We start from the raw sequence: 25,613 nt of genomic DNA, 5'->3' as shown, positions 1-25,613 counted from the left end.
TGAATTAAAAGTGAAACTGAACATTTGGAGAAGTTCCGTGTCCCCTCCCCCTCCATTCACAAACTTGGATTGCCTCTCGTATAACTACTCTGTTGCACAGAAATAAAACTGCCAGTTGCTTAGCAAACCTTTAATGTTGTGTATCTTAATTGGAGATTTCTGCTTTTTTTTTTTTTAATTTCTTTTCAGTGTTCCAGAATTCATTGTTTATGTACCACACCCAGTGCTCCACGCAATCTGTGCCCTCCTTAATACCCACCACTGGGCTCAGCCAACCTCCCACTCCCCTCTCCTCCAAAACCCTCAGTTAGTTCCTCAGAGTCCACAGTCTCTCGTGGTTCGTCTCCCCCTCCAACTGCTTTTATTTAATTCCAGTATAGTTAACTGTACAGTACTATATTAGTTTCAGGTGTACAAGATGGCCCTCCACTAATTCTATTTGCAAAAATATGGATGGATCTAGAGAGACTTCAGCCTTCTGTGTGGAGTACCAGGACTTGGTTAAGTAATACTCATTTTGCTAGAAAAATGTCACTAAGATTACTCTGAGGTTGACCTACCTTATCACATTACAAGTGGGCTGTGGCATGTGGAAAAGAATGCTATTGTTGTCCCCTAGGCTGGCGTCTGGAATACTTGTGTATATTGAGGCCCTTAATCAAGTATTTCTTCTGCCCCCGTCACCGTCTGAGTTAGTGTTTCCGGTCCGAGTGATGAAAAGTCACGAAGATGAGGGGCACCACCTAAAGGCTACGTCTTGTTCCCACTGATACCCTCAGAGCTTGAACGCGGGTTTCTAAACGTCCTGCAATGATGATGTTCTAGATCTTTGCCACTTAATCTGATAGTCGGTAGCCAGGTACCCACCGAGTATTGGAAATGGGACTGTGAAGGTTTCCTATGCATTTTAAGTCTTTAATCTCAATGTGAACAGTGGCTACTGCCTTAGGCAGCCAGCTCTAGAAGCCAGATTAGGTAGAACTGAAATTTTATTTTATTTTTTTAAAAGATTTTATTTATTTGACAGACAGAGATCACAAGTAGGCAGAGAGGCTGGCACAGAGAGAGGGGGAAGCAGGCTCCCTGCTGAGCAGAGAGCCTGATGAGGGGCTCGATCCCAGGATCCTGGGATCATGACCTGAGCCGAAGGCAGAAGCTTAACCGACTGAGCCCCCCAGGTGCCCCTAAAACTGAAATTTTAAATACAGCTTACAAATAGAGCCAACCCAGGAAACTCACTCTGGTCTTTGATGTCCAGACAAGTCTGGCCTGGCCTCGTTCTGCCATCAGGTCAGTTACAGCCTAGGGATTCTGGTCTGTGTGAGAGTGAATAACGGGGGGAGGGAGTAAGATCTGAAAACCACCTACAGCCAGGATGGATTCACCTTCAGTTTACCCAAACAGTCTAACCCCTAAATACCAGAGTCCTATTGACAGAGAAGAAAAATCTAAGGAGAAAACAAACTTTATTTAAAGGCTACTGTGCATAAGCACTCTGAGAGCGACTTCACATAGGATGTCTTACCTGAAATTGGTTGTCTTTATATGCCCTCTGTGAAATTTTGTTTATGCTTGTCCTAAATGCATTTGAGAGCTTACAAACTTGTTCAGGGCCCCTCGCTAGTAAGTAATAGGGGCAAGATTAGTACCCAAGCAGTTATGAACCCAAAGCTATTTCCATAAGCAGTATTCACGGCTGGGAACTTCAGGGTAGGATTGGAGGTGGAAAAGAGGTTATAGGAGGCAAACGACAGATTCTTGGTGCATCTCTTTAATTCTGATTATCTCGGAAGTTGTACCTGTATTCCTCCTCTGCCTGCTTGCCTGCCCTCCTCACCTCCCACCATTTGAGTTTTGTCGATCATAGGTTATGTGGAAATACAATTACTTGTGTCATAGAAGATGTACAGTCAATCATTTGAATTAAAATTACTCAAGGAACAGAGCTATACCATCATCTTAGCTGCCATCTAGGCAAAAGTCAAGCTACTTGGTAATTATGTATCCTTCTGACGGATCTCATGAGAAATACAGCAGATGAATCAATTGTCTCCCAGAGTTCCAGGGCTTCCTGCCTTCCTTCTCCAATGTCTTAGCTATAATGTTCTATTTCTGTAAGATTTCCAAAATTTCCATTATTGAAAATAATAGTAGAAATCATGAAAAGCAAATCACCCATAATTCTAACAATTTATTTTTCTTTTCCTTCTAGTCCTCATTCATGTAATTTCACATAGTTGGAACAATACCTTGGCCATACGTCAGTAGACTGCTTTTTAATTTCCTTTTATGTCACAGGTTTTCCATGCTGCCACATTTATTCATGATTATAGTGTTAAGGTCCTTAGAATAGTCTATGATATTGACATCCTATTATTATCCCAACCTGCTATTGTTTGATTTACAGAGTCTGTTTCAAAGTGAAGTTTGGTAAGTTTTAAACTTACAGATCCTAACTGGTGAAATACCCCTGACTGGAGGTCTCCTACCTGTGTGTTTCCACAATGCCCTGAGAATAATTATTGTACTAGGGAATTCCAGAGAGGGTATTACCTTAGATTTTAAGTTTTTTCCCCATGTAATTTTTCCAAAACATGATATTCTTAAAGAAAAGTAGATGATGCATTCTATTTTAATTCTCATGTCCGCCCTAGACATTAGGCACTTAATTTATGCTTCTTGAATTCAGCATAATCTATAAAACTACCTTGACATGAGGTTGTTCAGCGGCTCGTACTGGGGCTGACAGGTTTTCATTTACCTAAAATATCATTCTGCTTAAGCTACATGCACAGACGTGTTTGCTTCTGTTCTAAAGTTAGTCCAGTTTCAGTTCAAGAAAACAATTCAAATGCATCAGGGATTATCAGGTTAACATCAAACTACGTTGGGGAATAAGACTAGGAAAGGTCAAGATGAACCTCAGTGCCTCCCTAGAGAACTAGATTCTAGGTAATGAGGATTCTTTATTTTCCAATACTTCATACTCTTGCTTTGAAGTATGGTGTTAGTCCTTTACTGGACCAAGATGGTTCAAAATGCTGATGTGTTCAGTTATGATTTTTCAAGGCAATGACTAGTCTACATAATACCTACAGAGTTTCTCTCATGGGATTCTTGGCTTTCCAACTATATTTTTTGCTCTTGGGGAGGGATACAGTTCAGACTTGTGTGAGGTAATGCCACTCACACAACATTGCTGTGGCTTACAAGCTGGACTGAACCATTAGTATCATTTTCCAGTGCCCAGCTTAGAGAAAAACTTCACTTGGTTTGTCAAAAAATAAGATTTGAGTGCTTAGAATGTTGTATGAGGTCATTATTGCCTCCAAGCAGGATAACCATTCTTCTAGAAAGATGTCTTGAAATAAGAGTATCCTATCACTATTGCTTCCTGCTCAAAACAAAATTTAAGAAATTGCCTAACTCAGGCACACTATCTAATTTTTTGTTGTTGTTTTTGTTTTTGTTTCCTTAAAGTTATTTAAATTCCAGTTTACACAGTATAATATTGTTTCAGGTATACAATTTGGTGATTCAACACTTCCACACAATATCCAGTGCTCATCGCAACAAGTACCCTCCTTAATCCCCATCACCTACCTGTTTCCCCATCCTCCAACCCCCCCCCCCCCGCCCCCCCGCTTTCCTGGTAACCATCAGGTCTCTATAGTTAAGAGTCTGTTTCTTGGTTTCCCTCTTTTTCCCTTCCCCATAATCTTTTCTTCTTTAAATCCCACATATGAATGAAATCCTATGGTATTTGACTTATTTCGTTCAACATAATATTCTCTAGCTCCGTCCGTGTCATTGCAAATGGCAAGATTTCATTTTTATGGCTGAGTAGTACTCCATTGTGTGTATATCACATCTTCTTTAGTCAACAGTCATTGGACATTTGGGCTCTTTCCATAATTTGGTTATTGTAGATAATGTTGCTATAAACATCGAGGTACACGTATCCCTTCAGTATTTTTGTATCCTTTGGGTCAGTACCTAGTAGTGCAATTGCTGCATTATAGGGAAATTTAATTTTTAACGTTTTCAGGAACTTCCATACTGTTTTTCAGAGTAGCTATGCCAGTTTGCATTCCCACAAACAGTGAAAGAGGGCTCCCCTTTCGCCACATTCTTGCCAACAGCTGTTGTTCTTTGTGTTATTGATTTCAGCCATTCTGACAGGTGTGAAGTGATATGTCACTGTAATTTTGATTTGTATTCCCCTGATGAGTGATGTTGAGCATCTTTTCGTGTATCTGTTGGCCATCTGTGTGTCCTCTTTGGTAAAATGTCTATTCATGTCTTCTGTCCAAAGCTTCCTCTCATCAAAACTTCAATATTTTATTGTATGGGAGATAGCAAAATATGAAGCATTTGCTTTTTTTTAATTTAATTTATTTATTTGACAGAGATCACAAGTAGGCAGAGAGAGAGAGGAAGAGAAGCAGGCTTCCCGCTGAGCGGAGAGCCTGATTCAGGGCTCGATCCCAGGACCCTGGGATCATGACCTGAGCCTAAGTCAGAGGCTTTAACCCACTGAGCCACCCAGGCGCCCCAAGCATTTGCTTTTAAATGTAATTCCATTTAAGTAAAATTATTTTGGATTTCAGAGTAAAAATGGTAGAGAATTGTGGTTGAAAAAAGTGACATTTCTGGCACAAAGAACAGTTCACTTGGACAGAATTCAATAAATGGCTTTAAATATTACAAAATTTTGGCTATCTTAAGGATGGCCATAAAGGCTTCAGAAGAGGTGGACTTTGAGCTGAGCCTACTTTTGCAAAATAAGGATTAAGGAGGAGGAAAAAGCCCATTCTAGATATCAGTCAGAGGTAATAGGAACACCATTAACCATCTCAAGGAGGGTAGGAGGGGATGATGGATTCTTTAATGTGATTACTGGAGGATTAAGAGAGAAAGCTAAATTAGGATCAAGTAGTTCTGAGTCCCAAATACCAAGTAATTTGTCTGCACTTTGTATTTAAACAGTGGAAAATACTGAACACGATGCAAATAATTGAGAAACACTGAATTCTCTTTTTACAGATTTTATTTGTCAGGGAGAGAGGAAGTGCAAGCACACAAGCAGGGAGAAGCCAGCTCCCCGCTGAACAGGGAGCCCAATGCAGGACTCGGTCCCAGGACCCTGGGATCATGACCCGAGCCCAAGGCAGATGCTTAACCCTCTGAACCACCCAGGGGTCCCTAGAAACATTGAATTCTAAGATGATAGTCTCCAAAAACCAAGCTTTGCTTCTGTTCTCTCCAGATCATCTGTTGAAATAACAATTTAAAAAGAAATTTATGGCAGTTCTGGAAACAGGAGTAAGTACTAGAAATTGACACACTTCTAGAACATGAAAAGGGGGTAGGATTATATTGCCAATTAAAAAAAATTTTAAGACAAAAATATGGGGAAAACATCCAGTTGAAATAATTCAAAGAATTATTATAATCCAGATGAAATAATTCTGAGAATAGAAGAAAAAATTTATCCTTAGAATGAAAAGTACTGCATTCCTCAAACTCCACTACCCATTTGCTTTAAAAAAAAAAAAAAAAAGTTGCCATGGATAAGACGAGCTTAGAAATTTTTAATTCTTGCGAATTAAAAATCAAAGGAAAGAGTTAGAATGTAGACAGAGTATTCTAGAGTCTAAAGCAAAAAAAAAAAAAAGATGAAAAATACTGAGATCTGAAAGCGTGGTCTAGAAGTTCCAACACAGTTCAAGCCTTTAAAGGAAAAAACAAATCAGAAAGGCCTAAAGATTCAGATTAAAAGAGGCCAAGCCTTTACCCAGGATACAGGACATCTTAGAGTTTCTGGTGTGGAAAGTTAGACCATGAGAAGATAACCAACTCAAGTGATGACCTGAATGGTGTAAACTTTGGTACATAATGTTAGAAGCTGGGAGACCAGAGAACCAGGCTTTCAAAGCTCTGAGGGAATGGATTTGGGAGCTATAATTCTGAATCACCCCAACTATCAACAAAGTATGAAAGCAGGTAGGAATTTCCTGACCTGAAGTCTTGAAAACTTTACCCCTCTTCTCAAACAACTTGAAGATAGTCTAGGAAAACAGGACAGAAATAGATAAATGTTAATAAAACACCCAAAACTATGGAACTACTAGAGGAGTCCAACTTTAAGAAACATCAAGATGCCAGCAACAATAGTAAAGCAATTGGCCTAAATTAGTGGGTTCCATGAGGAAGGTCTTGTAGAAAAAAGTCATTCTGCTATAAATTTAGAGTTCAAATCTGAGTGTCCTTTATCATACAAAGATAGTTACAGGTTTCTTCTCTCAGGGAAAAAAATAGTTAAAATCTCTGGGAAAAACTATGTAGATGCAGATAGGTCAAATACATGAATATGGTAAGATTCAACTTCAGCTTCAAATAAGGCATGCTTTTGGACAATTAATGACTTGTGGAAAGATAATCTATTTGACCTTGATGGTTTTGTTAGAATATTCTTCGGATTGCAAGAGGTAATGAGATTATATTTCTTTCCCAATGAAAGGTGACACCACTTGTGTTTTGGAAAGAAGAAATGACCTAATCATAAGTGCCATTTATTAGACTTCAAGTTTAGAAGCAATTTACAGTCAAAACAAGGAAGCCTTAAATACAGTCATAGAACATAATGTAAATATGAAGGATAAAGCAGACCTAATGGTAAAGTCATGCAAATTAAAAGCAGGAAAGTTCGTGAAGAGACCTAAAATGGAGAGTTGATAAGTCATGTTCCTTGGAATGAGTCAAAAATAAGATTTTAAGAATGGTGCTTAAGGGGCACCTGGGTGGCTCAGTGGGTTAAGCCTCTGCCTTTGGCTCAGATCATGGTCTCAGAGTCCTGGGATTGAGCCCCACGTTGGGCTTTCTGCTCAGCAGGGAGCCTGCTTCCCCCTCTCTCTCTCACTGCCTCGCTGCCTACTTGTGATCTCTCTCTGTCTAATAAATAAAATCTTAAAAATAGGTTTAAAAAAATGGTGCTTAAAAGTCATAATGGTAATTGCTGGAATAATTCAAAATATTAACAATAATTGAGAGGGGAAAGAAGCAATGGAAGTGTTCAATTTCTTTCATAGTAGAAAATATTGTGTTGATACACTAAGAATAGACCATACTGGGGGCACCTGGGTGGCTCAGTCAGTTAAGCATCTACCTTCAGCTCAGGTCATGACCCCAGGGTCCTGGGATCGAGTCCCACATTGGATTCCTTACTCAGTAGGGAGTCTGCTTCTTCCTCTTTCTCTGCCTGCGGCTCCCCTGCTTATGCTCTTTTGCTCTCTCTTGCTCACTCGCTCTCTGTCAAATAAGTAAATAAAATCTTTAAAAAAAAAAAAAACAAAACCCTGACTTTTTAGAGCTACAATTGTAACTGCAGAAGAATTAAACAGAATTGAACAGAAGTAGTTCAAACAGATAAATTACTTAAAATGGGATCGGGGTAAGGGAAAGTAGTAAGAGATGTTTGCTTTTAATATTAGGCATTCTGTATGTCTTCACATTCTTCTGCTTAGTCCATAAATTACAAATAGTCCCCTATGTTGAGAGGATTGAAAGGAGAGCACAGATGGACTTTTAGAAGTTTTCACATTTGCCTGTAGCTCAGGTGACATTAGGGAAACAAAGAAAAACTGAGGGGCAATTGGAGAAGAATGGGTAGGATTGGTGGTTCAGTAGATAATTGAACAGTATGGTTTTTTTTTTTTAAGATTTTATTTATTTGACAGACCGAGATCTCAAGTAGGCAGACAGGCAGGCAGAGGGGGAGAGGAGGAAGCAGGCTCCCTGCTGAGCAGAGAGCCTGATGTGGGGCTCAATCCTAGGACTCTGGGATCATGATCTGAGCCGAAGGCAGAGGCTTTAACCCACTGAGCCACCCAGGCGCCCCTGGTTTTTTGTTTTGTTTTAAGGGAATAAAGCAAAGATGTATGATATTTTTAGACTCCTTGACGGTTAATCTGAACTGAAGCTATGGACCGAATGCCCCCTGGGATAATATACTTGTTAAACTTGCTGCTGCCTTGCTGTTCCTTATCCAGTAGTATTTCTCTAGGCTGGTCCAGAAATGAAAATATGGCCATTTTATTAAGTGATACTATTTTGTTTTATTTATACTTAATGTAATAAAATATAGGTGATAAGCCCTATGGTCAACTATTTGTCATAATGGGATAATCCAAACATTTTTTTTTTAATCCTAAGTGTCAAATGCATCACACTCTGGAACCACCAGGGACCACAGGAAAGTATCAGCTAAATAGCGCTTGTGTTTGATCAAAACTCTCCGATCAACAAAGAATCATGGTTCAGGTTAGCAGCAGTGGATGCTGGCTCTCTTTCTTGGAGTGATTGGATTTGTGGCTGGAGGGAAAGAGGCCAGGTTTTACTGCATTAGAAGCTCTTGATGCTCGGGGGCTCTGAATATTTGAGTTTTCAGTTGAGCTTCTAATCCTCCTCTGCTACCTTGAGCTGGGATTTTAGCAATTTCCTGGGCGTGATCCTATTTACTTTATCGTATTTACAACAAGTTTTTTAAGCACTTAAGTGGAAGCTGGGAGGAATAGAGTTCTTTTCAAAGCCTTTCTAAACTATGAACTCTGCAGGTCCCCCTCCTCCTTATTCACAGCCTGACACCCTTCCTCACTCACGGATTATCTGCTGCAATTCTTTGCTGAAGGCCTTCCCACTGAAATGCCACCTTTTTCCGGCTGCAGTAGAACAAAGCGTTTTACACAAATCTGCTTCAGTTCCTAGAACTGCATAACTTTAGGAATGGAAACCATCTTGAGATTAATAAAATTGATAAAGCTCTTTGGACCAGAATCCAAAATCTCACGGAGCTTTCCATTTCTTGCAGAGACTGACAATTAGGTGTAAAATCACACAGAAAAAAAAAAACTTGGCTCTCACCTTTGCCTGACTGATATTCAAGGTAATCAGAGAAAGATCTTTTCAGTAAATGCAATACGGTGGATGGCAACATCTCCCCTTGCTGGAGGGCATTGTGTTTTGCCAGGTAAAGTCGGTGTGAAGAAGCTCGGGAAGGTCAGACAGATTGTTTTTGTTGTGGTTTGTGGTTGGCTTCTTGCCTGCCATGTCCTGAATGGCTAAAGTGATAGATTTAGAACAGGGCAGTAAATTATTTTTTGGCCTGGGGAGGGGGATTGGAGAAAATAAAATCTGAAAAGTAGTGCAGGGTAGCTATGCATCCTAGAATCGTCTAATGAGGAAACAACCCCCAAATGGGGTTCGTCCGTCATCTCAGCCCAATCAGACTGCTCAGCTTGCCTGGCACTAGCAAAGCCATGTCGCTTTTCTCAATGTGAATGTGTCCTTTATATAGTATTTGCACCAAGCATGACCTAAGCATGGATTTGCAGCTGTTTCATAACTGCTGTGAAGTTTATTGGCTCAGCTCCACAGAGTGATGTCCAGACTTCAGGAACACTTCTCAAGTAATGCGAATGTGGGAGGAGACCACTTGTGGGATGATTTACTTTACCTCGAGTTTTGAGTGCAGGATGCCAGGCTGCGGCTCGGCTGGTTGTGTCCCAATGTAAGTGACCAGCCAGAGAAACATTTTTTGGGACGTGTCGTTCCACGCCTCAGGACTCCCCCTCTGCAGAACTTTGAATCTAGGAAAGAGCAACACTAGGTTTCCTTATTTCTTCTTCCACGCCAGACTTGCCTATGAATTTTTAAGCTGATGTTTTAATTGGCTGAAAACCCGGATTCTGACTTTGATGATGCAATCGGATCAGTCAGTGCGGTTGTGAAGATGAGATAGTGGATGAATGGTCCTGGCTGTCTCTCTGCGTCCTGAATGTTCTGGATGGACAGGGACTCTAAGGAGAGGATGACTCAGATACGGTTACATTTATATCATAATTCATTTGACCTGAGTTGCTGTCCTCTTCCTGGGTTTACTGTGAGGCAGGCTGAAGTTCTTTTCAAAAAGATCGCGGAGAGATCTAGCAGGCCTGAATCTAGCCCAATGCAATAATGGTAGGGAAGCATCCAGCTCTCCAAGAATACATGAGAAGGATTCAAAATAGAAATATTTATAGGCTCTTCTCTCCGCTTACTACATGAGGAGGAAGTCTTTCCTCATGCTGAGTCCCAGAGGAAGAACTAGCATGCCAGGTTAATAGGTAACCAGAACTAGCATGCCAGATTGAGAGGTTCCTATATATGGTGAAGGATATGTTTGTCAGGTTGGTTAGGTTATATTAGGGCACTTCCCTATCCAAAGTAAAACGTTGAATGTTTATCCTAAAAGTGATAGGAAACCAGTGAAGACCTTTGAAAAAGAAGGGACGAAAGATAGCTCTTGGGGTGACAGGTCAGAAGCCTTGAGAAATAAGTGTAAGGAATCGAGGAAATCTCTCGAGTCTCATAATCTAGGCATGAGGTAGTAGGTGGGCAGTGGGGTGTGGGAGTGGCCAAAGAAAAGGAGGGACCCAGGTGTCTTAGGTTTCATGTCTCAAAGTGAAACGAACAGATACAGTGACCAAATCAGAGAGACGGGGTGGGGGTGGGGCAAAGATTCTGAGGCGTCAAAACCAAGTGCTGGGTATGGGTCCAGTTCCAGCAGGAGAGGGGACAAAGCATGGGGAGCCAAGTAAGGGAGAAGCTTCCTCATTAAATGCTCTGTGCCTCATCCAAAGCAATGGCGCCGCCCTGATTTCTGCCTCTGCCTCCGGTCTGCTTATTCAGTAAGTCAGGGAGTGCGGTGGTGACTGTAGACACCACACCACATTTTTACAAGGTGCTTCTGGAAACCTGAATGGAGATCCGATTTTTCGAGTTGCACTGAGGGCAACTTTCCCTCAGGGAAACGTGCTTGGTCATCTAATTTCTGCTGATGTTTCTGTCACTATCACTTGGGCCAGGTAGGTTCTCCCTCCCCAGAAGTATTTGGCTTCTCTGCAGAAAAATCCATATCCTGCTAAGCCATTCACTGACATCTGTCCCCTCTTGTTTCCTGTGTTGTGGTGATTTGGAAAGCTCTGTGGCTTTGCCCATCCCTGAGGGTTCCAGACAGAAGGCCAAGGACTGGTTCCCTCTGCTTGCAGATTCCCAAATCGACTTGAGTCATGCCTGGGAATAGGAGAGAGGGCAGGAACCCTTCTCAGGGACATGCACCAGCCTCCTACCTCAAAGGTCTCTAACTCGTAATCTGATATTGTGATTTATAGCATGAACTTTAAGTTCTGAATCATTCAAGGATCTTAAGCCTTTGATACTTGAAAATAAGACTTTTGAGGCTCACAAATTTTTCTTCAGGTTATTCTCCATGCCATGGGCTTTAAGGCTATTTCGAAACTCAGTACTTGAGCACTGTGTTTTTTTTTTTCTTCTTTCTTTCTTTCATTCTTTAATTCTTTAATGACCCTGTGTAGAAGAAATGGGGAGTTTTTGATTTATGATTTATTTATGATTCTGATGGAATCAATATCCCTTCTTGAATCTGGGTTACCATGACTGGCAAGTTATGCTTTGGGACTTCCAAGAGTAGATTCTGAAACCCCATGCTCTTCTGCCTGTTCTTGAGGATGATCCTGCTTGGCATCCAGCCGCCATTTTGTGAGGGAGCCCAGCCATGGGGAGAGGTGTGTGTCGGTGTTCCCCCAGAGCTCCAGCTGAGGTCCCAACCAAAAAGCAATATCGACCACCAGTTGTGAGGCTGAGGAAGCCACTGAGATGACCAGTGGTCACCCATCCTTCTAATCACAACTGCATGAGAGATCATAAGTGACAACCACCTACTGTGTCTAGTCAGCCCGCAGAATAAACAATAATAACATGACTGCTGTTGTAACCCACTAAGTTTTGGAGTGATTCCTTACACAGCAATAGAGATCCAATAGGGCGTTGGTGTTATCTGTATTACTGTGTAACAGATGATCCCCAAAATCCTAAACTTAAAACGACTAATTTGTTAAAGCTCCAGGTTTTGTGCATCAGGAACTCAGGAAGGTCTTGGGTAGGCAGTTTGTCTCCAATCCACATAGTGGGTCACTATCCTCTGTGGTAGCTGGGGCAGGATGATGTTTCTTCAGTCATGGCCTTGGAAGTCTGTGGGTTCACCACTGCTCCCTATCACTCCTCCTTCCCTCCTCCTCCCCATGTTCTCTTCTTCTGGGGCCTCTCCACATGGCTTGTACTTCCCAGAGCATGGTGATGGAGAAGAGTTGAACATCTTACAGGGACACTGGCTTCCAAGAGACAAAGGCAGAAGCTGCTAGTCATTGTAAATTCTAGGCTAGGAGCTAATTGATGTAATTTTTATGCCAATAAAATCTATTGCTCAAAATCTGTGCTTCAGAGCTACCACAAGTCCTGCCTAAATTCACGGGGAGAAGAACTAGATCAAACCTCTAAAGGGAAAAGGTAAACCATTACAGCCTCAGTAGATCAAGCAAGAACTAGCTTTCTATCTCAAAGTATTACCCTGAGAATGTTAGTATACCCCATTTTACGGATAAAGTAGCTGAGGCTAAAAGAAGTTATTTGTCAAGCTCACTCAACTTTTAAGGACCAGCATCCAGATTAAAATTTGAGGGTATTAATCTAAACTATGACCTCTTTCTACTTCTCCTTGCAAAATACAGTAACTATACAATTATACTATATTTTCTTTTTTAAAATTGAGATTAATTGACACATAACCCTGTACTAGTTTTGGATGTGCAATACAATGATTTGGTATTTGTATATATTGGAAATGATCACAATGATCACAATAGTTCATATCTATCAGCACAGTTACAACTGGGTTGTTGTTTTTTTTTCTTTTTGAAAATGAGAACTTTTAAGGTCTAATTCCTGAACTTTCAAAGGTGCAATACAATGTTATGTTGTCACCATGTTGTACATTATGTCCTCAGGACTTGTTTATTTTATAGCTGGAACTTTGTACCTTTGGGCTCCCTTCACCTATTTTACTTACCTCCCACTCTTCTGTACCTTGGATTTGTGGTTGGTTGGTTTTTTTAGATTCCACATACAAGTAAGATCATATGGTATTTGTCTTTCTCTGTCTGACTTCCCTTTGCTTTGCATAATGCCCTCAAGGTCCATCCATGTTGTCCCAAATGGCAATACATCTCAATTTGTTATGGCTGAATAATATTCCACTTTTGGCGGGGGGGGGGGGCGGTGTGTACCACGTTTTCCTTATCCATTCACCTGTCTGTGGACATTTTAGGTTGCTTCCATGTCTTAGCCATTGTAAATAATGCTGCTGTGGATATAGGGGTGCAGATATTTATTCAGTTAGTAGTTTCATTTCCTTCCCATTAACAACCCAGTAATAGAATCGCTGGATTATAAGGTACTTCTGTTTTTTGTGTGTTGAGGAAACTCTGTACTATTTTCCAGAGCAGCTATACCAATGTACATTCTCATCAATAGGGGACAAAGATTCCCTTTGCTCCACATCCTTGCCAACACTTATTTCTCATCTTATTGATACCAGCCATTCTAAGAGGTGTGAGGTAATACCTCATTGTGGTTTTGATTTGCATTTCCTTCATAATTAGTGATGCTGAGCTCCTATACAGGTATCCATTGGCCATTTGTACGTCATTTTGGGGAAAATGTCTCTTTAGTTCCTCTCCATTTTTTAAATAATTGATTTTTGCTATTTAGTTATATGAGTTCTTTATATATTTTGGATATTAACCCCTTACTGAGTATGACTTGCAAATACTTTCTCGTATTTATGGGTTGCCTTTTCATTTTGTTGATGGTTTCCTTTGCTATATAGGAGATTTTAGTTTGATAGTCCCACTATTTGTTTTTGCTTTTGTTGCTTTTGCTTTGGTGTCAAATTCAAATAATTGTCAGATTGACTTCAAGGAGCTTAACCCCTATGTTTCCTTCAGGAGTTTAAAGGTTTATGTCTTACATTTAAGTCTGGAATCTATTATGCATTTTTCTATATGGTGTGAAGGAGGGGTCCAGTTTCATTCTAGTGTGTGTAGCTGTCCAGTTTTCCCAGCACCATTTATTGAAGAGACTGTACTTTCCCCATTGTATATTCTTGCCTCATTTGTCATAAATTAATCTTATAGAGGCGCCTGGGTGGCTCGGTTGGTAAAGTGGCCTACTGCTGATTTTGTCTCAGGTCATGATCTCGGGGTTGTGGGATAGATCCCCACATGGGACTCTGTGCTAGGCAGAGAGTCTGCTTGAGTTTCTTTCCCTCTGCCTCCCTTCATTTCCCCACCCCCTCAGTGCACACCTGCTAAAATAAATAAGTGAATCTTAAAAAAAAAAAATCCTATGTATACATATATAGTTTTATTTCTGGGCTCTCTATTCATTCCATTGATCTATGTGTCTGTTTTTGTGGCAGTGCCATTCTTTTTTTTATTAGTGCCATTTTACAATATAGTTTGACTTCAGGAAGGGTGATGCCTCCAGCTTCGTCCTTAAGATTGCTTTGTCTAGGGGCTGGGTCAGTGGGTTAAAGCCTCTGCCTTTAGCTCAGGTCATAATCCCAGGGTCCTGGGATCGAGCCTCACATAGGGCTCTCTGCTCAGCATGGAGCCTGCTTCCTCCTCTCTCTGCCTGCCTCTCTGCCTACTTGTGATCTCTGTCTGTCAAATAAATAAAATCTTAAAAAAAAAAAAAAGCTTGCTTTGTCTATTCTGGATCTTTCATGATACCATACAAATGTTAGGATTGTTTTTTGTTTGAAAAAAATGCCATTGGAGCTTTGATAGGGATTTCATCACATCTGTAGATTGCTTTGGACAGTATTAACATTTTAACAATATTATCCATGAACATGGAATACCTATTTGTGTCTTCAGTTTCTTTTATCAGTGTTTTACAGTTTTCAGTGTATAGGTCTTTCACCTCCTTGGTTAAATTTACTCCTAGGTATTTTATTCTTTGTTACGCCATTGTAAATGAGATTAATTTCTCTTTCTGATAGTTGATTACTATATAGAAATGCAATTGGCTCTTTAAATTAATTTTGTACCCTGCAACCTTACTGAATTTACTTATTCTAACAGGTTTTTCTTGGAGTCAGGATGGGGTTTCTATGCAATATCCTATCATCTGGAAATAGTGACAATTTTACTTCCTTCTGATTTGGATGCTTTTTATTTCTGCCCCACAATTTATATTATTTTCTCAATTCTGAAGTGTTATCTTCAGTAAGGAGGGTATCATCTCTGCCCCCCCCACAAGCACATGGGCGCATACGCGCACGCGCGCACACACACACACACACACACTACAGCTTTAATATTTTTTTAAATGCTAGAGAAATATTCTAAACAGCTTGATCATAGGGCTAACTCAATCAATCCTTAGGGCCAGGAAGATGGAATATTGTAATTGGCAAACTCTACTAGAATCACAAGGTTTGAAGGAGTAGTTCCCAGCAGGATGGAAAGACACAAATAATAAAAATTCACTAGACATGCCATTGCTTCTTGTTTATAATGATCCCATTGCATCCTTGAAGGCTGGGGGGATCCTCCCTGAAGACTGGAATTAGGGGTTTGGGGGAGGGTAGGAGAGGCAGGCGGTGTAGGAGAGCTAGTCCCAAGAATTGATTGTAGTTCTATCAGCTGACTATTAAATTCTTGTGGCTTTCCATATGTTGTTGAGAATAAGATCCTTTTGTATTTCCTAAGAATCTGATAACTTCGGATATAAATTAAATGGAAGCTAGTTGAAGGTGACTCTTTGTCTTCATGTGCTCTTACTCTGTAGGTGGACACTTCATGTTCTGTAGATATTCAGTGAATATGAATTGAGAACTTGAAGGTAAAGTACTTGGCTTTTAAGGTCTCGAATAAACAAAGTATAGGCTCTAATTAAACCATTTCTTTTTTTAAAGATTTTATTTATTTATTTGACAGAGAGAGATCACAAGCAGGCAGAGAGGCAGGCAGAGAGAGAGGAGGAAGCAGGCTCCCTGCTGAGCAGAGCGCCCAATGCGGGGCTCGATCCTAGGACTCTGAGATCATGACCTGAGCTGAAGGCAGCGGCTTAACCCACTGAGCCACCCAGGCGCCCCTCTAATTAAACCATTTCTGATAGAAACTTAGTCTTCATGATTTCCAGTTGCTTATTTTTTTTTAATGAACTAGCTTCTTTAATTTTCTTCTTAAAAAATTTTATTTGGATGAGGTCAGAAATTGGGGAATTTCTCTTCCATTACTCACACTGCTTCCCAGCTGTTAGCCTCATGTTCCCCTTACACACTGTAGAGGAGACATCAATGAGCCACAGCTCTGGTGCCATGTACACCAGACTTTACAGAGAAGCCCCAGGCTCTAGAAGACCCACCCTCCCCATGTCTCTGTTTGCCATTGGTGGCCTGAGTTCTGGGCGGCTCTGAAACTCTGAAGGCCCCTGGTACCTGTTAGAACTACTCTCTTCACCACTCACGTACCCTGCCTCCTGGCTTCACATTTATGTTAGTGAGTCCCTTCACTCAGTTTGAACTTCTTAATATCAAAGTCAGAAATAAAACCAAACAGGTTAGTTGACTTTTGGGAGCCCTAAGGAAATCCTCTCTTGAAAGCTTTCGTGCCTTCCAAAGATTGTTTGTTAATGGTACCCACAATCTCTTCATTTCTCTTGCTACCCAGTTGAGCCCAAGATGCCTTTTATCCTTTTTCAGTTGTCCTACCCAGTCAGTTCAATAAGATGTGCTCAATTTAAACATGGAAATAAAATAGGGGAAGGAAATGAAAGAATTTCATGAGCTTGGGCTCAGACACATTTCCGTTAAGAGCTCTCAGATAGGCATGTCTCTAGCTGGATGGTTGAATTACAACAATCTTGGCGTAGTGAAAATGAAAGCAGATTTTAACTTCGGAAATAAGTACCAAAAAAAAAAAAAAAAGAAAGAAAAGCCCATGATCTTCTCTCCCCTCCAGAAGATAGCAAAGAAATGGGCATTGAGGGGTGCCTGGGTGGCTCAGTGGGTTAGGGCCTCTGCCTTCGGCTCAGGTTATGATCCCAGGGTCCTGGGATCAAACCCCACATCGGGCTCTCTGCTCGGCAGGGAGCCTGCTTCCCGTAACACCCCCCACCCCCGGCCCCGTCTGCCTCTTTGCCTGCTTGTGATCTCTGTCTGTCAAATAAATAAATAAAATCTTAAAAAAAAAAAAGTTTTTAGAAAAAGGCATTGATAGTTTATTCAGGAAAAAAAGGTAATTACTATCAATAGTTAATTATTATCAAAAGTTAATTACTATCAATAAGGGTAAGAAAAGACACCCCCCCATCTTTTCCTTAACCATAATTTTCGATTCCTATCTCTTCACTTCTTCTAATCCCTTAATTCCACGAATAGTGCTCTTCTGTAACAGCTTCCCTTCCCTTCCTGGTTGCCCCTGCCTTCAGTCTTTTCCTGGCTTTACCTCCTTGCTCCCTAGACTGAATTAATTGCCTTCAGGGCGGCAGTCTACAGTCTCTTACCTCCACGAACTTCTGATGTCTGATGTCTCATCCCTGCTATTCCCCAACCTTAGATTCTGCATTCTCACACCCAGGTTTTAGAAGGCAGGCTGTTGTTAGTAAGAATGACGATGGACACCTGGCAGGTATGTTCCTGCCCAGCTCTGCGGCTTCCTGGCTGGTGATCAGGCGAAGTTATTTTTAGCCAGTTACCTCCTCTGACAAGGGTGATTTAAAATCGTTCCTTATAAGTTCATATACCCACTCGATTAAAGCATAGCACTTGGCCCATCAAAAAGGATTGAATAAATGTTAGGTGTTGCTATTGCTATTGTTGTCATTGTTAAAATTCCACATCTTTGTCAGCAGATGTTGCTAACACTTCTACAAATAAAAGGTTTCTAACTTTGGTGTTAAGGCAAACTCTACAACGGCCATTCAGAGCCCTGTACATTCTGGTCCCTCTTTAACCTTCCTGAACTCCTCTCTTCCAACTGCTCCTCTATCCCATGATGTACACACTCGTTCTAGTGCTAAGTTCCACGAGGCCAGGGCATCTTTTCTCTGTTTTGTCAATTTCTATATTGCCAGTGCTTAGCATTGTTCCTGGCACATTGTAGGTGCTTTATAAATATTTATTGAATGACTGAGCCCTGATACAAACATCACTGCCTTGGTGAAGCTTTTCCTGTTTCCCCAGGCATGGTTGCTGTATTTTCTATATTTCTGTGATACTTAATACATTCTTCAATTAACATTCATCACATTGTATTTTTATGGAAAACATATTTAAGGCTCTTAAATTCAGCCAGCTGGTATAATTCAAAAGCACATTCTTATTTAATACACTGAAACCTCATACTGCACAGGTTTGATTGAATGATTACAGAAATCCTAACGCCCTGCATGTTTTTAAATTGCATTCCCATCATGTCCTATGAATTATTCCACAAAATTAAGTCCAAGCTTGAGAAAAATCCAAGGAAAAGCCAATTAGAAAACTCCAGCACACAGAGACATCTTGGGCAGTGGCATGTCCTGTGTCATGACATTACAGAAACCTTGCTATTTTACTAGCAGATAGGGAGGACCCTTGCAAAATTCTGCATGAAAATAGTAGCGTAGCTATAAATATGGCTGATAAGTAATCTACAAGGATAGGTAATTTCAAAAGTCAATCACAGATGAGCATACCTTTTAGGTTGGCCTTGAAGGGGCTTCATGTTGGGGGAAAATTCACCAATTTTTAAGTAAAATTTTATTCCGGAAAACCAGGAGACAACTACATATCCTAAAATTCTCATAAGATCTAAAGAAAGAGCTAATAAAATCTGCTATGTCTTGGGGTTAAAAGCAGTGAAAAAGACAAGAGCCAATCCCAAATACATTTCTATGCCACCAGTGCAATGTCAGAGCCAGCACCACTGGCTGGCCAATTGTATATTCATTCCACTGCTATCATTTTGGGTGTGGGGCATATTTTAAGCTCTTGATTGATAACCTGTCCCTGCCATTCTGTACTGGAAAATGTCCTAGAACATACACATGGGAGAAATTACTTTTCTCAGGGCAACAGTGCGACTGCTAAGTGGAATCCTGTCTGCAATCGGAGGTGATAACAATCTACAGAAGCCCCCATCCAAAGTGGTGTGACAGCTGTGAATGCCTTTGACAGCAGCGATTATCAGCTTCAGTGAACACGTTTTCACCTGGAAAGGCATTTGTGATGAGCAGGGGCTTCTGGAATGGAATCAGGATTAACAGCCATTCCTGGCTAATGATTTCATATCTTCTCTGCTATCATCTCTTGGATTTCTCAAATCCAAGACAATACAAAATCCCTGTCCTAGATGAACTTCACATGTTCGAGCAATAGAGAGACAGTGACTTTGGTGGTGCTCACTGACTGAAGTCTCCAGAGAAATGTGATTGTGCTATAGTCTAGGAAGTCTGAAAATTAGAATCTGTATTGGTACCCAGTTCCGTCCTCCTTGAGTGGACCTGTGTGTTGAGACTTCTGATGGTTTCCCTTTTTTCCTTGTTGTTCTCATAGTTCTGTGTCCTCTGGGTCTGCTCTCCAAGCAATCCTGCTCTCCAAACATGCATTTTAAATATTTGAAAACCAATAGTGTGGGGGGGGGTGGTCAATAGGCCCACTAGAACGGGAGCTCAGAAGAAGGGTCAGTTCATCTGGTGCCTAACAGGTGCTCATTAATGAACATATTGAAGGGATATTGCTGGGAACTTTTTTTCCCAGTGCAATAAGTGTAAATACTTTTTCTAGGTAGTTGCCAATACTGTATATGAACCTTGATTTAATATCTCCTCCTTCCTCAAAGATCTTCGATGAGTCGGAATATGAGTGATTTTGCAGAGAATTTCAGTTCTCCCTACTTGAATAATTTATTTATTTTCTTCAGAAATAATTGATGGGATCTGATCTGAAATCCAGCCTCTTAAAAAATATATTTGAGAACACGTCACTAAATCCAGGAAACCGTCCTCTGCCCTTATATGATTCAAACTTTATGACATTTGTCCTGAGAGACTTTCTCTCTGAAACTTGTTCGTCCCTTGGGCAGAGCGAAACTATTCTTTGATTTGCCCCACCAGGCAAAAACCCTCCTCAGTCGTTCTTTGCAGGCTTGTTTTGTTTCCCTAAGCTTCTAAAGAGTTCCATGGAAAGCTTTCTCTTTCTCTCTGAGGGCACCAACACCCACCACTTCAATTATCACGTGTGAGATAATTTCCTTCAAATCCTATGTATCTCCAAGTCAAACATAACAAATAAATTCAAGGACCCATATATTCCCTTAGTCAACAAATACTTAATGAACACCTACTATGTGTGAAGCCCAGTAACTGCTCATTCTCACCACTCAGATATTCTAGAAGTACTTTTTTTTAATGTTCAAACACATTGAGAACCTTTCTTCCAGAAGGGCAATTCAATCTGTATTTCCTAGCTTGATAAATGATACCATTATTCACTTGGTCACCCAAGCCATAAACTTGGGATTCATTTGAAATGTCTTTCTCCACCACCCACCCATAACCTCCATTAATGATGGTGCCTACATCCAGTTAGTCAAAAAATCCTAATCATTAGACCCTCAGAACTCAGATCCGTGCTTTCTTCTACAGCCCCTTGGCCACTGTTTGAATTTAGGCCTTCATCACTAACTCATTTTAGACTTCTCTGATATATTCTCCACACTACTGGCATCAGACCTTGGCAATAAGCAAATTTCACCATTAATTTCTCTCCCTAAAGTACTTCATGGTTCTAAAACACCTTCAGAATTAAGGTCAAGCTCCTTAGCAGGGCCATGGCACTCTTCTGTCCCTGGTCCTTGCCTGATCTCCTATCACTCTGTAACCTGCTCTTGGTCCATACCAAACAAATTGCTGTTTCCCAGAGACTCCACATCCTAGCCTACCTCTGTACCGAAGTATAGCTGCTTGAGAAATCTTTTATCTTCCCCCTACACTACCATTTCTATTTCAAATGCCATACAGCCTAATGGATGAGCATCAGAACTTTGGGGTCAAGAAAACCTGATGTCCAATACTAGACCAGTTGCTTTTCTTTTCACCTCAATTTTGTCATTAGGGGTGTTGTGTGAATCAAGTTAGGTATTTGTTGAATAACTGAATGAATGGTGTGTTCATTTAGTGCCTGCTGGCTTCCAGGCTCCATTTTAAGAGCTGCGGAGATAGCAGTGAACAAAACAGTTGGAGCTCCTACCCTAAAGGATCTTATATTCTAGCTTGCACAGAGGAAGTGAACAAAATAGTTATAATTATTACTCATTAGGCTTCAGTGATAGTTCCTTGGGGGAACTTTTCGGACCCACTTCCTAATTTTCTTTCTGAATTGGGTGCTCCTCCTCTATGGGCCTATGTCACCCTATATGGTGGTGTGATTACAGCATGATGTTGTATCATAATTGCTGGTATTTTTATCTTGCTCGCTACAATCCTATGAGTTCCTTGAGGATCAAGCCTGGGACTTCTCTTTTTATTGTACCAGCTTCTGATACACAAGAGTATACCTTAAAATAACAGTTACCACTAAAGAGCATTTGTCATATGCCAGACACTGTGTTAACTACCTTAAATATATTCTGTAACTTTATCTCCCAGCAACTGTATGAAACCAGTATCATTACACCTCCTTTCGAGGTGAGGAAAGTGAAGAAACCAAATCTTGCAGATGCAAAGTAACTCACTCAGGTCACACAGCCAGCATGTAGTGAAACCCAGTGGGGGACTCCAGTCGGCTCCAGAGCCCCAGTTTTAATCATGATGCTTGATGCTTGATGAGAAGAGCCATTTCTCCATAGGGCAGTTGGAGATTTATTGTCTGCATGTATTCTATTTTAGAAACACCTATGCACATAGGACAAAACCTCAATCCAGACTTGGATGTTCATAGATGCTTTAGCAAAGGTATTCTTTTCTATAATTGATCTATGTGACTGTCCTCCCCTACTGAGAGGTGGGGAAACAAATGGTTTTAAACTTGCCAATTCATAGAATTATAGTCTCTTGCAATTTTGACTGACTTTGAATAGTTCCAACTCTTGGGTAATGGTTCAGTTTTTTAACTATCCTTCCCTCTCCCTAACCCTTCTGCCAAGCTATACCAAGCCACTGATTTAAGTCTTTATTGTGCTAGGGCTAACCTTGCCCAGTTGGGGAGGGAGGTGTTGGGGAGACACTCCTTGAGGTGTTATTTCTCAGAGTCTCAAATGGGAAAGGAGGTCAGCATAAGTCCGCAACCCTGAGAACAAAGCTAAACCTCTCTAACATCTCCCTTGGAGACCTGCTTTTTCCACCTTTCATCTCCTTCCTACACTCAGTCGGATTTGGAACGGGTAGACTCTTTCCTCCCCCTTCCTGCCTTTTCTGCACTTTCCCTGTGTCCTACATCCTCGTTCCCAAAGTGGAATTTGCCCTCTCCTTTTCCCTAGGGCTAAACGGGAGAATGGCTGCCAGCCTACTTGATTTATGGGAAAAGGAATGAAAACACATCTGTTTAGTATTTTCAAATTATTACCCCGGTTACCCCAGTGTCTCAGAGGGTAATCACAGGTCTCTGGAGCTCTCTCGGTTCCTCCATAGTAACATGGCTCATGGCAGTCCTAGAGAAAGATTTACAGGAACTCTTAGATCCCTCTTTCACCTGACTCACTGCCCTTCCCCTCAACCCAAATTCTTGGCCATGGTCCTCTCTCTTCATGAGCAACATAGAAACGGTGGGAGTACTGTCTCCACAAAATAACTTGATATAGCCAATGAGCTATACATTCAAGTTCTAACAAATTTAGTCCCTATGATAATATCAGTTATGTCATATGTATTACTTAAATATGAGATCATGGAGAAGTAAGCTGTACTAAAGAACCCAAAATGAGAGGATGTACTCTGAAAACATTAAATACTTCATTTGTAGACTGTGCTTTTCACCTTCAGACTATCCTAAAGAAAGGGGAAGCTTTTGTGAAAGGGAACAAATTAGTAAGGAAATTGACAACCATGGGACCAGTAACAGAAATAGAGGAACTGTAATCTTCATAGTGATGACTACACTCTCAAGCCTCTTTAGTTCAGCGTGCGGTGTATCTTTTACTTACATTTATCTGTATATCTTGCAAGTCTTAGGTCTGAAGTAGATCCTTACTGTATGAGGGGGAAAAAAATCTCAGGTAAGCTGAGATATAGATTTAAAAAAATCAACTTGTACACTATGAGTTCACTGGAAAGACAGAAAAATAAAACTAAGATGCCCAAAAGAAGAATATGAAGTAGGAAAAAAAAAGAAAAAAAGATCCCCTTGTTTGAGATTATCATTACCATCTGGGTTGTGAACTATTTGATTCTAATTCTAGAAGCTTGATGCCAGAAATAACTTATTACCAGGGAGATAGGCTGGAGAATTGTTGGGAATGACAAGGTTGTTTTTTGTTTGGTTTTTTAAAAATATCTGTACCACAAAACGATAAAGCTGATAAACCACACAATGATGTGAAGGGATGAGCCCATATAGCCTGTACTTTCTTTTATACCCCAGTTCTTCCCTTCTCACCCAACAGAAGGTCAGAGACCACTTTTGATAAGCAGAGAATCCTTTAAACTCTCTTCTCTCTGGAGGAAAGCAATGGATGCATCTGGGGTCTGTTGAGAGTTTATAATCTAATCCATCGACGTTGCCTAGTACTAGCAATTCTGTTCACAGCTCTTTTCACAGTGGTCATGTTGAGAGTGTACATAAAGTACTTGATTCTTACCTTGATCTATATTTATGAGCTCACATTAAATATAGATCAGTACTATCCAATCACATTGAAAAAAGCATGTCATTTTGATGTTCCAGTTCACCACTTCCTAGTTCTGTGACCTTGAGCAAGTTACTTAATCTCACCAGTTTACTCATTTTAAAATAGGGACGATGCCAATAGTACCTGCCTGATGGCCAGTGTATTTGAAAACTACACTGTAATGATATAGAACAGCTAGAATGTTGAGAACTTCCAAATACTAATTGAGTTTGGGCTGGTTTAATTCAAATGAAAATAAAATAAATGGCAAGGAGTTAATTATCTGTATCAAGAGGCAGTTTAAGAATTTGAATGGGGAGTCTTGGGTAACCACCATCATGTTCTAAAATGGTGGCTATTTTTTTATTTATTTTTTAAAAAACCCTTTGAGGATTCTTTTCTGCAGAAAATCTCATTTGCAATCTTTAATCTTCACATAATTAAAGTAAAGGCTGCACTGATTCGAAGGAAATACGGTTTCCTCTTAGGTCTTCAGGTTTGGGGCTTTTTGAGGGGAAGAGGATGCTGCTGTTGAGAGAATGGGGGAGGAAGCTGGAAATCTGAACCCCCTTAGTCTGGTACGTTTTCTGGAGCAGGCCACCAGGTCTTTGTATATTTTTTTTGCGACCAGACCGAGTTTAATTTGAATGCTGTAAGAACTTGGTATTGAAGGAGTTAAAGGGTCTCCCACACCGCTCTGCCTGAATCCTTCTTTTGTGTACACAGCTGCAGTTGGAGCACGGGTCGAAAAGGAAATGGTTAGAGGAAGAGCTGGTTTTCAGACGAGGCGAGTCTGTAAGGGGGGTCTGGGGTGGCCTGGGGTTTTACATGCCAGATGTAGGCCTGCCCCGGTGCCTGCCTGGAGCTGCTGGCATGGTCACGCCTCGGCCCTGTGCGAATTGAGGCGAGGTGATGAGTTAGCGGGTTGCTATGGTGACGGGGCCCGGCCACGTGACCCGGTGCTGCTGCCGGCGCTTTGACGTCAGCAGCCGGGAGGGCGGGACGCAGGAGGGCGGGGCGGGAGCCGAGCTGGGAGAAGGGAGCCAGCGAGCAGGCGGCAGGCAGGCACGGTCTGCGCGAGGAGCAGGCGAGCGGGAAGACGAGACGCAGCCACCTTCCTCACCAGCCAGCCCTCCGCGGTTTGTTCCCTTCCTCGGGAGTGCGCCAATGCCTGGTCCGACCCAAACCCTGTCCCCAAATGGCGAGAACAACAACGACATCATCCAGGATAACGGGACCATCATTCCTTTCCGGAAGCACACAGTGCGCGGGGAGCGTTCCTACAGGTAATGGGGCTGGCACCGGGCGCGGCGCCGGGCGGGGGAGCTCGGCGGGGGCGCGCGGAAATCCGGCCCGTTATATAATGGAGCGGACACTGCGCCCGGACCCCGCTGCAGACGTGCGTTCGCCCGGGCGCTTGTGATCATTTGCTGTCTGTTTCCATGTGTCATGTTGGCTATGCGCTGAGGCTTCACCAATGCAGATGGAGAGCATTTTGTGAATAGGTTTGCTGCCTCCGAGGGGTCTCCTTCCATCTCCTTCCTTCCACGCTGATAAAAATGCAAGCAATTCCCCCCCCCCCCCCCCCAAAGGGAGACAGGCTGTAGCACTTCCTTTCCTCCTTTCCTTTAGATTTTAAAGGAACCATTGGATAGGCTGTGCCTAGAGGCAGGGAACAGGAGGATGGCGAGAAAAATGTTTGAGCTTGCCCTGGTGTGTGTGCAGGAAAGATGGAATCCTCTAGATTAAGCTGCAGTCTGTGATGTTAAACCGCCAGATTGATGGAGCTTTGTAAGAATTCTGCTCGCTGATTGGTGCAAGGATTGACAGCAGAGGTCACGG

The 25,613-nt window shown here is 41.5% G+C and overlaps 1 protein-coding gene across 3 annotated transcripts in view; it reads left to right on the top strand.

Annotated features, from left to right (window-relative positions):
• Positions 1 to 25,613, top strand: part of MAPRE2 (microtubule associated protein RP/EB family member 2) — a 157,250-nt gene that overhangs the window by 35,655 nt on the left and 95,982 nt on the right. Inside the window, exon 1 of one of the 3 annotated variants that reach the window (XM_032859616.1) lies at positions 24,775 to 25,057. The exons of the other annotated variants lie outside the window; for them this stretch is intronic. Within the exon in view, the coding sequence (XP_032715507.1) occupies positions 24,939 to 25,057 (119 nt within the window). The 5' untranslated portion in view covers positions 24,775 to 24,938. Of the gene's footprint in view, positions 1 to 24,774; positions 25,058 to 25,613 lie in introns of those variants that run through there. 3 annotated transcript variants of the gene reach the window in all.

This window comes from Lontra canadensis, unplaced genomic scaffold, assembly GCF_010015895.1.
Source record: "Lontra canadensis isolate GAN:19392208 unplaced genomic scaffold, GSC_riverotter_1.0 scaffold17, whole genome shotgun sequence".
NCBI lineage: Eukaryota > Metazoa > Chordata > Mammalia > Carnivora > Mustelidae > Lontra > Lontra canadensis.
The sequence above is the reverse complement of the archived record's forward strand: the minus strand, read 5'-3'. Positions and strand labels throughout refer to the sequence as shown.